Source organism: Trichomonas vaginalis, chromosome IV (genome assembly GCF_026262505.1).
Source record: "Trichomonas vaginalis G3 chromosome IV, whole genome shotgun sequence".
NCBI lineage: Eukaryota > Parabasalia > Trichomonadida > Trichomonadidae > Trichomonas > Trichomonas vaginalis.
Window position 1 is genome coordinate 32,695,935 of NC_067206.1, and position 13,228 is coordinate 32,709,162.

Genomic DNA, 13,228 nt, shown 5'->3' on the forward strand with positions numbered 1-13,228 from the left:
TTACCATTTTTATAATTCTCTTACTGTAAAAAGTTGTTCTTTTATTAACAACACTGCTCCTAAATATTCATATTTGATATATAACTATTATGATGAATTAACAGTTGATAGTTGTTACATTGACAATTCGATTTCAACAACATTTTCTAGAAATGTAAAACCTACTAATCCAAGAGAACTATTTACTAACAAATTGATTCATTTTTCAACTGGTAATTGCCAAGCAGAATTTGCAATTATCAATAAAAGTATTTCTTATGTTAATAAACTTTCTCTTTTTTTACAAACTTTAGTAAACATTAGTAACTCTTCATAATCTATTATTTTTAATTGAATCATCATATTTCAAATGAGAATAAGAAAATAATTCATATTTATCACATATATTTCGATAGAATTCAAAGCATAACAATTCACAATGTCAGTCAATTTGAATGATATACCAATTATCTATGTTAGATCAATAATCTTTAATCAAATACTGATATCCAAACTAAAAATTATTGATTATTGAGATGTTTTCATAACCACTATTCTATTTAAGATGATAAAACCCTCTTGCATAGATATAGTTGCTATGATCAAAGCTCTTCATCTAATTTTGCATCAAAATTGTGTTAATTTAGATAGATTTCAACCAAATCAAATTGAATTTTATATATTTGTCCTTGTGTAAAGCAAAATATTAGATAAAACACTCTCAAGTTGCATAATTTCTTTCAAAATCAATTTTTATGAAGTTTACATTTTTGGATTTTTTTAAAATTATGGAAGACTCGTCATCTGACTCTTCAAAGTCGAAAAGCTCATTGAATCAATCATCCCCACCTAGTCCAAAAGATGATAGTTCATCTGATTCAGAAAAATCCTCAGAAAATCAGCAACCTCAACAAAGAGTTCCGTTAAATCAAGTTAGAGGCTCCATAATTGAACAATTAGAACAACCATTCCTTATTGCTACAGTTGAATCATCTTCAGTCCACTCAATGAGAGCGCATTTTAACGAATCAAAATTAAAAAACTCAATATCAAGTAGAAATCGATCTTATGAAGATTTTAAGAAAGCCATTAAGCCATTATGTACTCGTCAAAGTGAATTTGAACAAGATATATTCGACAGAATTACATATTATATAAGAACTTTATTTAATTCATCAATATTAAATCAAATTGCATCATCAGATCCTGCTCACTATGAAGACTTGTTTAATAGCTTTCCAGAAGATACAAAACTCGATATTACAACACTTATTGATTTAATGGAAGATAATCCACAAAGCTGTGGTTTAATAAGATGGGTATCACAAAACCTTTGTCAAGTTCCAATTATACAAGATTTTCAATCACCAGATGGCGTTAAATGCATGATTAGCGGAGTTAGACGCGATTTCTGGGGAAGACACAAAAAGATATATTGGGCGGTCTTATACAACGATAATATGGTCAGAATATTCCGTGCATCAGATAATAAACTCTACACAGAATTCAAATGCGATATTATTTGGCTCAGCCGCAGCAAAAAGACAATTAAATTCAGCTCAACGCCTTCCAAGATCGATTTCATGCTTGTTCCACCTCCAGGATACGATACAGAGCTCTGGGAAACTCATGCTCTCAGATCTGACAATATTCCTTACTATTCATCATTCCCATACTTCCAGAGGCCTCTTCCCGAGCGAATTTTCGACAAAGACAAGCGCGCAATCGAAATGCACGACATGTTAATCATAAGAGCCCTTCTCCGCAAAGAAGTAATCAAAGCAGTAGATTCCAAGAAGATAATGAACCTTATTTTAACAGTTTACAGCTATTTATCCATGAATAATGGCCTTTATTCTTGTTTGGCCATGAGGGAAGTTTTTGATAGCGATAAAAGTGACAGAGAATTGTTACAAGACGATTCTTACCTGGCAGTCTTAATTGAATTGATTATTACTAATTACTGTCAGGACTACTTCAGATCCGTGATCGCTCCAATGCTCATGGATATCGACAGAGGCCAAATTTCATTTAATGGCTCATTCAACATCGAAACGGCCAGTAACCTGATTGGTGTTGTTATTAGGACATTGAACCAGAATGTAGATAAGTTTCCACCTCAACTTGCTCACATTATGTCATTAATGTCTGTAATTATGGGAGTTAAGTGGGGAACACAGAAAGGAAGATATCTAGGAGGAGCTCTGGTATTTTTCGAGTGCTTCCTGTTTAAAGTTATGTCGAATGGAACTTATTATTTCAAAGATTTCCATCCGATCCATCCTCCTGCTGAATTTCTTCAGGGATTCAGCCAAGTCTGCAGGCCAGTGTTTTTAATGAGAGGCATTGCAGAGAATTTCCCTGATGCTTCTGGAATGGAAGCTTTGGTTGAGCCTCATAGAGTGCAGGCAGTTTCTTTCATTGAACAGGCTTGCATCCTTAAGCAACAACCAAGCTATACTATCATCCAGAAAGAGCAATATAATGATGCAATTAAACAAATTATCGAAATTGCTGCATCAAGAAACCATGATGGAAGTTTCATGAGAGCGATTCAAAGAGAATCCTTAACAACATTAAGAACACCAATTGCTGGTAGTGTAATGCACTTTTTGTATTGTCTTGCAAATCATCAATGATTTTTTGTATATTGTAAAGAATTATATCTGATTATTGTTTGTTTAACTATCCGATTTTCTTTTTTCGAGACAATTTCGGCTAGAATTTCGAAATATCATGTCACTTTTTCAATGAAAATTTGGAAAACATTCAAAAACATAACATACATACTTATCATGATTTATTTTTAATAAATGTGATTTTTTGACATTTTCAAAGAGAATTACGGTTTTTTCAAAAAAATGACGGAACGATTTGAAGTACATGAAGATACTGCAGTTATCTATGATCCTGAACTTATTAAAGACATTGTTACCTTGTTAGGACTTCCAACTCAGGTTAATAAACTCGTTTTTTCTCCAAAAAATCTAACAACACAAGTAGAAAAAGCTGTTGATAAAACTATTGGTGGTCATCGTATTGAGAGAGCAGCAAAAGTTGAAATCAAAACCATTTACGATGATTTAATGGAAAAATATAATTTCAAATTTGCATCTCCTGATTTTACAACAGCTGAATTATCACTTCCTGAAGATATTGCTAAAATTTTATACGTTGTTCATGGATTTTCTCGTCCAGAAGATTCCAAACCAATAAAATTCGAGAATAACGATTTCAAGTTTGTTGCAAATGTATCATTTGCCGCAAAAATCGACCCATCAGATAATAAATATACATTTGGTCCTATGAAACTTACATCAATTCAAACACAAAATAAGAAACAATCCCAAAATTCCAAAAAGAAAGTTTTCCAAGCTATTTACAACACGTTTTGTCTTGATTCAATCAAGAATATGTACAGATTCGTTTTACTGGCCCAAGAATACGGATTTTCATTAAAGGACGAAATTGTTCAATTAGAAGAAGACGGAACAATCCCATCCGACATCCGCCAAGATCTTTCTTTGAACTTATGCAGAAGCTCTTTAGATCCATTACCAAATGCCAGAGCTTTTGGCCATAAACAATTTATTCCTATTCCTATGGCTGTTTTCTTGGTTGAAGCTTTAGCGTTGAACCAAACTGATGAGGAGAAGGGATACGATCAAAAGAGATTCCTTAAAAGCAAAACAATTTACAAATTATTATTACCAGCAATTCTTCCAGTTGCCTTTGAACTTGAAGGCCAATATGTTGCTATATCATTTGCTGATTACATGGGTATCAAAGCAGTTCAAATTTGCCAAAGATTAACAACAATTGTCCAAAGAATTTTTGTTCCATTGAAAAACTCATCAAGATCCATTTACGCTCAATTAGATGATGTTCTTTACAACATATACAGCCAGAGTCAGATAATCCAGAGCAACCAAACCCAAGATTACATCTCAGTAATGACAAAACAACAAAAAACAGGAAAATTCCATAATTCTTCAAACGAAATCGTTAAAATGAGGTACGAATTAAAGCCTGCACCCAAGACAGAAGGCCTCACAAATATCTACATCTATATGTTCCCTCTTTCCACTGCAAAAGATGAAATCGACCAAATTACTGAAAAATTCAAAGAAAATGTTTATAAAATTTTTGAAGAAATTGCTTATTACGAGTGCCCGCTTTGCAATTGCCAGAGTTGCCACAAAGTACACAGCTGCCCAAGAGGACAACACACAGGAGAAAGAATCTCATTCAAAGGGAAAAACGGTGAAGATGTTATGGAAGAAAAAATTCAAGTTCTCGATGAAAATACTGGACAAACAATCACACAGACAAAGGTTTGCTATTCCTGCTGCGGAACACAGATCTTGGAGATCTCTCCAGGATGCATAGAATCAGACAAACACGTAATGCCTGATGAAAACAACCTTGATGAATTCGATTATAAAATTTGGTCAAAGCTAAATTATACTGTATTAATTTAAGGACTAAATATTATATATTTAAAAAACTGTTAATACTTTTTTTCTAGTAATCAGTTTGTTACTAAATTTCAAATTCAATTTTCAAATAAATCAACGAAATCTAAGAAAGACATTCATTGACTCAAATATATTTTGAGAAACTTTTCAATATTAAAGAGCTTGCATCATAAGATGGCCTAAAATAATGAAGATTCTTTATATTAAACTTATATAGAGAGATAGTTATACAATTTTTGGAAACAGACGGCTTTATTTCGGTTCAAATTAATAGTTTAATCTAAAATAATAAGAATTTTCGTTAACAAACACCAGAACTCTGTTGAGATTTATTTTTTTCGTACATGAGTATTTCGAGTTATACATTAAATATACTTCTAGCATGATAATGAGATAAAATAATGAGCAAACTTCAGAATATTATTGAGATTATTTTCAAAATTTCGATTTATAAACAAAACATATTTATAAACAATAAACAAAAAGATTATAAAACATAAATTTTCTAATTCTTTTCTCTGCCTGTGAATAATTGAACGATATCACGAGGCATTGCGTGAGAAACTGGTCTTCTGATGCTATTTGGAGCTTTAGGAAGTCTTGATTTAGACTTAGCAGTTGAAGCGCGTTTAGGAGTTTCCGCTTCTTTCTCTGATCCAGTACTAGAATTTTCGTCATCTTCATCTCTTGGCGAAGAAACGATCATTCCTGCAAGATGTGTCCTTGGCCTTCCGCAAAGTAAGCATTTGTACTTGCTGCTTGTTCCAGCAGTGTCTTTAACCTCTTGGAGAGTTGTTGAGAAGCGATTTAAGACTTCTTCAAGTTCTTCGCGGGTTATCCAGTTCTGGAAGTTCATCTGGAAATTATCAACTCTATCTTTAAGCTCTCCAATCAATACTCTGAACTTATTAAATATTCTTTCGACAAAATCTCGGTCAATCTTAGTTTCTATCATTGCTTGGACTTTGTGGATTGGTTTAATTCCTTCTTCGATCTGTTCGGCCACTGTTTTCTTCACTCTGTCGATAAATCCAGTCAAAGTATTTCTAATTGCAGCATCTACGCGTTCTTGGATCTCATCTTGAGATATTGATGGTTGTGCTTGTGCATTCTGTAAAGCAGCAAGCAATTCAGCGCTTTTTCTGTCAGATTTGTGAATAATTTTAATTTGGGTTGTTTCTTTGCTTTGTTTTGGTATATCTATGGTATGTGGAGCGAATTGAACAGGTTTATCTTCATCAGAGATCTCCAATTTCGGACTTGTCCTTTCAATATCGATGACTTTGTGATTTGTCGAAGTTGAGAACGTTTTTTCTCTGAAACTTGTTGCATTTCCGCTCTTTATCGAGTTGTCCATTTGAACATCCGCTTCTGTTGGCTCTGGAGGCGTTTGTGGTTGAGATGGAGGATCTTTCGCCAGCATTTCGTAAAGAGCTGAATGAACAGGTGCGTGTTTGGTTTCAAGAGAAGTTACACGTTCATTTAGGGTCTGTATCTTTGTTTTATAAGGATCAAATAATTTATTAAACGCAGGATCTTTAGAAATCATCTCAGGAACTCTTCCAAGTTGGGCTTGGATCTGATCCAATGTTTGTGAGTACTCTAAATTCTTCATACCGATCTGTGCAACAAATTGATTGTATTTGTTCTCAAATTGATTGAATCTGTCGACCAATCCATCAGCAACTAGTCTGATACTTGATACTGTATCATTTTGTCTGCGAACAACTCTTTCTATTTCAGAGTTATCGCCGCCAATTACAATTGGAGTTTGCATTCCAGGTTGTAGAGGTTCTTTCTTAGGTGTTGACATTGCAGATATCGAGAAAATACTCATAGAAGGTGTAGTAATGAAACTTCTGTTAGTACTGTCGATTCTTAATTTTATTGGAGTATTTGGTTCAGGATTTGTAGCTGCGGATGTTTGAGTAGGCTTAGGTTCTTCTACTAGTCTTGGTGTTGGAACTCCTGAATGATTTTCTATGTATTTGGAATGAGATTTAATAATATCGTTTAATTGGGGAATATTTCCTTCTAAATTGTTTAATCTGATGTTGTGATCCATGATATCTTCTGAGTAGTTCGATACGCTTTCAATTTGACGCCTCACAGAGTCCTGAGAAGGAAGATTACTTGTAAGACTTTCGAGATTATCAATTTTGATCTGAAGTTGAGATATTTGATGATTGATTCTTGCACTATCGTCATTTCCAACTTGTCTTTCGATGATTTTTGTAGGCTGCTGTGGTTTTTCTTGTTCTTTCGGTTGTTGCTGTTGTTGTTGATTTATTAAGTCTTCTAGTTCAGTTGAAAGGTATCTCCTGACGTCGACAAGTGTAGAACTGTTGGATTCTTCTGTCCAATCTCTTAATTGTTTCATATTTTCGTTTAATTGTTTTGATTCATCATCAACTTTTTTATTTATGTCTTCCATGAACTTAGATTGCTCTTTAAGGCAATTTGATATCTGTTCTGATAAATATTCTGTTGCTGTTTTTGTTGCATAAGTCTCTAATCTGTCGTTAATGTTATTTATCGTTTCTTGTTGCTTTTCTATCATATTTAAAAGCTCACTAACGACAGTTTGGATATTGTCTTTATTAAACTTATAATCAATAAGGTCCCCTTCAGCGATAATTCGCTGAAAAAGACTCATTTGATTTATTACCTAAAATTTTAACGAACAAATTTGTAATTATGGAGAAAGATATTTCAGAATTGCAGCCCTAATGTATAGATAATAAAGGACGCAACATTTCCAAATAAGAAGTCGATTCAAAGGTAGTCCAGATCAATTTTCTTGCCCAGTTTTCAATTTTGCTAATGTATATATATACTTACCACCTGCTATAAAACTAATAAACATAGAATCGCAGAAATTTATCCCGGCATTTTAGAGATATTAATATCAAAAATTTGAGAAAAGATTTAAATGTTCATGAGTCTAACGCGGGATACTATATGAAAAGCTATGTATTTTATTATGTTTATGAAGTTTATATCGCAAACTTCTTTTGTAACATCTTGATTGTTAAGATATGAACAAAATTACATATAATTTTCTGTTTTATAAGGTTTTTGAGACAATAAAAATGTTTAACTTATATGGTAGATAGTTAGGATCACATCCGTTGAGCTAATGAACGAAATAATTTTTCCCAAAAAAAATTCTAAAAATATCTTTATCAAGGTAAAAAATACAAATTTAATTGAGAAAAATGAAAAATAGAAAAATTTTGGAAAAATAGATGCGCATTATAATTGATAGTGATGCAAAATGAATCATACTTTCAACATAAATATTGCAATAATTCTAAAGATTTTATAATTTAAAAATTTAAACTTGTTGTAAAGGTTTTATTATTAAGTTTTACTTAATTTCAACAAGTTAATATTGGTTATTATCTAATTCTTTGATGCATAGCATTTGATTGTGTGCTGTAATATGAAGCCTGAGTTTTCTCTTATTATCCTTTAAATTAATGAGACAAGCCATAGTTTTTATCTCTTGCATCGATATCTACATCATTTAAAAGAGGAAAATCAACAAATTATATATCAATTCTTAGATAAGCATAATGAATAGTAGCTCAACCTTCTTCATCATTCGATTTTATATCTGCATCTAATGATAGAAGAAATATTATATAATGCATACTTAAAACATTCTTGCTTTTATTTTATAGAAGAATAAATACAGAAAAAGAAGAGATTGAGAAATGTAGAGATATGTAGTCACGACACACAACAGTATATCTATAATTTGAGATTGAAATCTCCATATAATCATCAAAAATATGTACTACGAATTGGTTATGACTGAGGGGCTTGAAAGATGAAGATGAAATATTGACAACGCATTTAGGATAAATAATAGTGTTAATGTTTGTGTTGAGGCTAAGAGTTTTGTCTGTGTATTCATAGATTTGGCTGCTATTAGTCGTAGAGATTACAACTGTTCTGTTTCCTTTATAATATGTAGCATACAAACTTGAATTAATATATATTGTGTCATTTACATTAATTGGCGATTGATCAAAACCATTATGGAATTTGATAGATATATTTGAGCTGTTATCTTGATAAACTATCAAATTCTTAATGGACTTTGGTCTATATAGAATTGAATTAGCTATTTTAACTGTTTGTGGAAATATCAACTGTTCTATTTTTTGCAGGCAATCGGTGGAGCTGTAAACTATTTCTTTGACGCCATATGGGACTGTGAATACCTTTGCATCGTAATTAGGTGGTATATTCACTAATTTCGTCATATCTTTTGAGTACAAAACTCCATCAAGCACGGCAAAATTTGGTTGATTCTCATCAATTGTGAATTCTTCAAATAAATAGTTATATTCTAGGGGTCCATTTACATCATATATCTTAAAATTGAAAGGAATGTGCAATGTTCTTATCTTTGAATCTTTAATTATATTATTTCAAACATTTCAACAGTGTCCGGGAAAAGGATTGTCTCCAAACTAGTGTATCCCGAAAACGCTCCACTTCTAATGATTTTAACAGGACCTTGGATTTCAATATGAATAGCATCTGTTCTATGTTGGGATTGGTAACTAGCAATAGGTGTCCCATCTGAAATAATTGTGAGTGTCTTAGATGTTTCATCCCATTGATAATTCGTGTTAGACAATTTAAATTAGGATTCTAAAAAATGAAGCTTATAAGTGAGATTTTATAGATAATTTTAAATTTACACAAAAATTTGAGCCTATTTTGCTCATAATACTAATTTTTACATTCTGGGCGTTTTTTTGATTGATAACGGCTTTCAAAAAAAGATGAAATCTAAGCAGAAACTTCCATCTTTCCACGGTACATGGACAATACATGAGTGGAAGAGTGATATGCCAGTAGAACCATTAGTTATTGCTAATGGAAATTTTGGCGAAATTAGTTTATCAATTAGAAAAACAACAAATCCTAAAGCATTTTTCAATATAGTTATATCAGGCAATCATCTTTCATCTGATGGTTTGCAAGCGATTCTTGAATGCGCAATAACTTCACCTTCTGCAACAGAAATCCGCAAATCTCGTCAAATTCAAATCTCATCGTTCTGTTCATCAGATACATTATATTTTGGCATGCATATGGATGCACTTAATACTTATTTAACATCTACAGGCAGTTTTGATATCCAATATTTATTCAAAGTGATTTCATTAGATCCTGCAACAGTTTCAACAACATTTTCAACAAACCCACTTGATGTTGACTACATCAACAAGTACGGACCAAATCCAGTCCCAGTTCTTTCTCCAGTTCGTCCACAAACAGATTTTCCTGTTGCTTCTCCGCGCAGATTCCTTCTTGAAGCTGATGATCTTGGAAAGCTCGATAATGGTGTTGGATCCGTCACATCCATCGAAGAATCTTCATATCTTCCTGCAATTTTAGAATTAATTTACAATATTCCAATGATAAGATCAATGTTTCTTACATTACGTGAAATTTCTCAATCATTTAAGTTCATTGAAGAGATCAAAAAGACATTTGCAGTTCTACAATCAAGTCCAAAATATTCTATTTGCGATGGAGTCCTTAATTCATTACCATGGCCACTGAAAGGTCATTCTCCAATTGATTTATTCGCAGAAATAATGTTTGGACTTACTGGTGTCCTTGGAAACTCCGTTTTTTCCAAGATTATTCCAACATTTATTTTAAACAACAGAGAAGCAAAGACCATTGAACAAGCCATCGAACTTACATCACCACCTGATGTATATCCAGACGTTTTACCAATGTGGCCGCACAAACAAAGGTCGAAAATTCCGTTTGAGTTCAAAGAAAGGATCAAAATCGGACCAGAACTCGATTATGTCCTCCACGAAGTCTTGATAGAAGACGGTGGCCGTCATATTTTGTTTGTTCAACCAAAGATTGAAGGAGATTGGGTCAGAATTGACGGAATTACGGCAAGTATTGTATCAAAACAAGAAGTATATGATGCAAACTTCAAGAAGAAACTCATTTGTCTCGTTTATACCAAGTTAAACGGACAATTTGGAATATTCGATACATCAAACATCATTGTTGACAAGAATTTCGCTGACAGTGCCATCCAAGAGCAACAAACATTATTACAGAACCATTGCCAGCTCTCAGAACAGAAGAGAACCACCGAATTTGCCTTCTTTACAGAAGAAACACTTAGATTCTTGGCCAGATCATCAAAACCAGGTTTCCAAGCGATAGAAACTATCGGAAAAGTCCTTTTAGATCCATATTCATCAACAGATCAGATCTACTTCGATGTTGCCGAAGCAGCAGGTGTTTCTGTTGAAACAATTCGTTTGTTTGTTATAACTAATGATGAAGATTTAGTTTTCGTTCCAATGACGAAAGAAGCAGATTTCAGTGGTGTTCCAACGAGAAAGATCTTCATTCAAACACGTAAAAGCATTGATTGCCTTAGTATTCCTGACGACCATTACACATTATTCGTCAAATACTATGATCCAACAATGGATCAACCATTTGTTTATTTGGGATCCGTTGTTTGTTCTCCGACAACTCCTATTTCTTCTGTTACACAAAATGTTGTTGTCGGATTAGCTTTCAAGCCTGAAACAGTTTTAATTGCTTACAATGAAAAGACAGGAGATCCTTTGAAGATGACTGCAGTCATTGGAGCTCAAAACTTTGGAAAAATTGAAACAATTGTTTTCCAAGCAGATACAGTTCTTAACTCAACGATGCCGAAGCTTTCTGCACAAAGATTCAAATTGTTTGATTGCAGAAATGATATTCCAAGGCCTGCAAAGTCTTCTTCTGTTCCTGTGAACCCATTGAGATTGATAGGAGATGTTCCTGTTGTTCAAACATACAAGGAATACATGAACGAGTTGAAAGAGAACTACGATGTTCTTGCTTTCGATTACAATGATTACAGATTGTCTCCTATTTTGTTCTCAATGCCAAAGACAATTCATTTCTCACAGTTAGAAAGAGCAATTGTCAAAATTACAAAATTAAGATACAACAAAGCAAGAGATGTAATGTTGTTCTTCGCAAGTGATCATCAGGGTGGAGATATTCCTTGCCAAATACCTTTGCCACTTTCTTCACCTCTTAAAGAAGAAATGCTCAATAAAAAGAAGAAAATCCTGTTTTACCATCTCGCAAAAGATCCTGAAATGGATCTAAGAAAATGTAAAACTGTTCATGTCAAAATTGCAAGAGATGGTGTCAATATTTCAGATCAATTTTCTTACTTCATTGATCCTGACACGACACTTGCAACAGTCTTACAACTCCTCACGGATACAGGTGTTCAATTGCCTAAGTCAAGCTTGAGATGTCTCGCTGAAACAGCTGGAACTTTGACGCATGCTTATCAGACACAAAATGACAAATTAATCATGACTCCACACACATCATTAAGAATTGATGTAACTCCTGCAAACCAACAATCCATGATGTTGATGCAAGTTAACTTCGCTAGATTGGATAGTAAGAGTTACATACACACAGAAGGAACTCCTTTCTACGTTCCAATCGCTGAGAAAGAAACTGTTTCTGATATAAGAAATAAGATTTCGCAGATGGCAAAAATTTCGCAGAATTCGATGGATAAAATGAAGATCGCGTTTTCAAGTCCGAAAGTTAGAATATCAAGCCAAGATTACATTGAAAACAATGTTGTTATATCGAATTTCTTAGAAACTTATGGATTAGAACCAGAATCTGTTGCTATCATGTTGATCAAACCAAAACCATACACTAAGTAAATATTTTTTTTATTGAAAATGTAATTCAATTTATTTTTGTTGTTAATTTTAACTTGAAATCATATTCCTCACGTGTGAATCTTTCAATTCCATCATATTTTTAGATACAGAAGCGAAGTATATGATTTCAAGATTATAACTATAAAATCAAATTGAGAAATACATAAAGGAAATATATACCTAAGCTTATAGTAATGTAATGAAAGAACATTCATTATATGATAATAACAAACAAAAATATAAATAATATTCTTGGATTCCATATATCACCATATTTATTTTTTTTTTGAATGATTTACATTGGTCGGGTGTTTAATTTTGAATCAAAAATTTTTGTCATTTTAATATTTAATGTATAGTTGCGTTAAATGAATAGTAATGTGCTTTTTTATTCGTTGACAAATTTTGGGATTACAGTTCTCAGAAATATTCAAGAGATGGTTCTCTAACAGAGAGACAAGGATCTTAATGCTTGGTTTGGATGCAGCAGGAAAGACAACAGTTTTATATAAATTAAAACTTGGTGAACACGTCACAACAATTCCAACAATTGGTTTCAATGTTGAAACAATCGAATTCAAGAGTTTCAACATGAACATTTGGGATGTTGGAGGCCAAGATAGGATCAGAGCACTTTGGAGACATTATTTCCACAACACTAATGGTCTCATTTTCGTTGTTGATTCAAACGACTTCGGAAGAATTGATGAAGCAAGAGATGAACTTCATAAGCTTCTCGAAGAAGATGAGCTGAGAGATGCGATCCTCTTGGTTTATGCAAACAAACAAGACTTGCCAAATGCTGTTAAACCTCAAGAGCTTGGAAACAGACTTCGCTTGAATACCATCACAAACAGGCCATGGCAAGTTCAAGGTTGCTGTGCAACAACAGGTGATGGACTCTATGAAGGTCTTGATTGGCTTGGCGAGCAAATTAAACAACATTTCTAAGATTAAACAGTATTAATACCTCAACGGTCAAAAATATATTTATTGAGTGAGTAGGCTCGATGA

The 13,228-nt window shown here is 33.0% G+C and overlaps 5 protein-coding genes across 5 annotated transcripts, besides 1 other annotated feature; 4 read left to right on the forward strand and 1 right to left on the reverse strand.

The window, feature by feature from the left end:
* Positions 1–700: 700 nt before the first annotated feature.
* Positions 701–2,678, forward strand: TVAGG3_0210210 (GTPase activation domain, GAP family; the record flags this gene model as incomplete). Its single annotated transcript, XM_001305143.1, has 1 exon — positions 768–2,618. One exon carries the CDS (start codon positions 768–770, stop codon positions 2,616–2,618), a length of 1,851 nt encoding a protein of 616 aa, XP_001305144.1.
* A 162-nt stretch (positions 2,679–2,840) lies between these two features.
* TVAGG3_0210220 (uncharacterized protein) lies at positions 2,841–4,486 on the forward strand (the record flags this gene model as incomplete). The annotated part of the gene is made up of 1 exon (XM_001305142.1): positions 2,841–4,460. The coding sequence occupies one exon, from the start codon at positions 2,841–2,843 to the stop codon at positions 4,458–4,460; it is 1,620 nt and encodes a 539-aa protein (XP_001305143.1).
* Positions 4,487–4,643: 157 nt separating this feature from the next.
* On the reverse strand, positions 4,644–7,132 carry TVAGG3_0210230 (uncharacterized protein; the record flags this gene model as incomplete). Its single annotated transcript, XM_001305141.1, has 1 exon — positions 4,963–7,113. The coding sequence occupies one exon, from the start codon at positions 7,111–7,113 to the stop codon at positions 4,963–4,965; it is 2,151 nt and encodes a 716-aa protein (XP_001305142.1).
* A 2,042-nt stretch (positions 7,133–9,174) lies between these two features.
* TVAGG3_0210240 (ubiquitin specific protease 9 family) lies at positions 9,175–12,214 on the forward strand (the record flags this gene model as incomplete). Its single annotated transcript, XM_001305140.1, has 1 exon — positions 9,260–12,214. One exon carries the CDS (start codon positions 9,260–9,262, stop codon positions 12,212–12,214), a length of 2,955 nt encoding a protein of 984 aa, XP_001305141.1.
* Positions 12,215–12,638: 424 nt separating this feature from the next.
* Positions 12,639–13,178, forward strand: TVAGG3_0210250 (GTP binding; the record flags this gene model as incomplete). The annotated part of the gene is made up of 1 exon (XM_001305139.2): positions 12,683–13,165. One exon carries the CDS (start codon positions 12,683–12,685, stop codon positions 13,163–13,165), a length of 483 nt encoding a protein of 160 aa, XP_001305140.1.
* A 17-nt stretch (positions 13,179–13,195) lies between these two features.
* Positions 13,196–13,228: part of a mobile genetic element that runs on past the window's edge.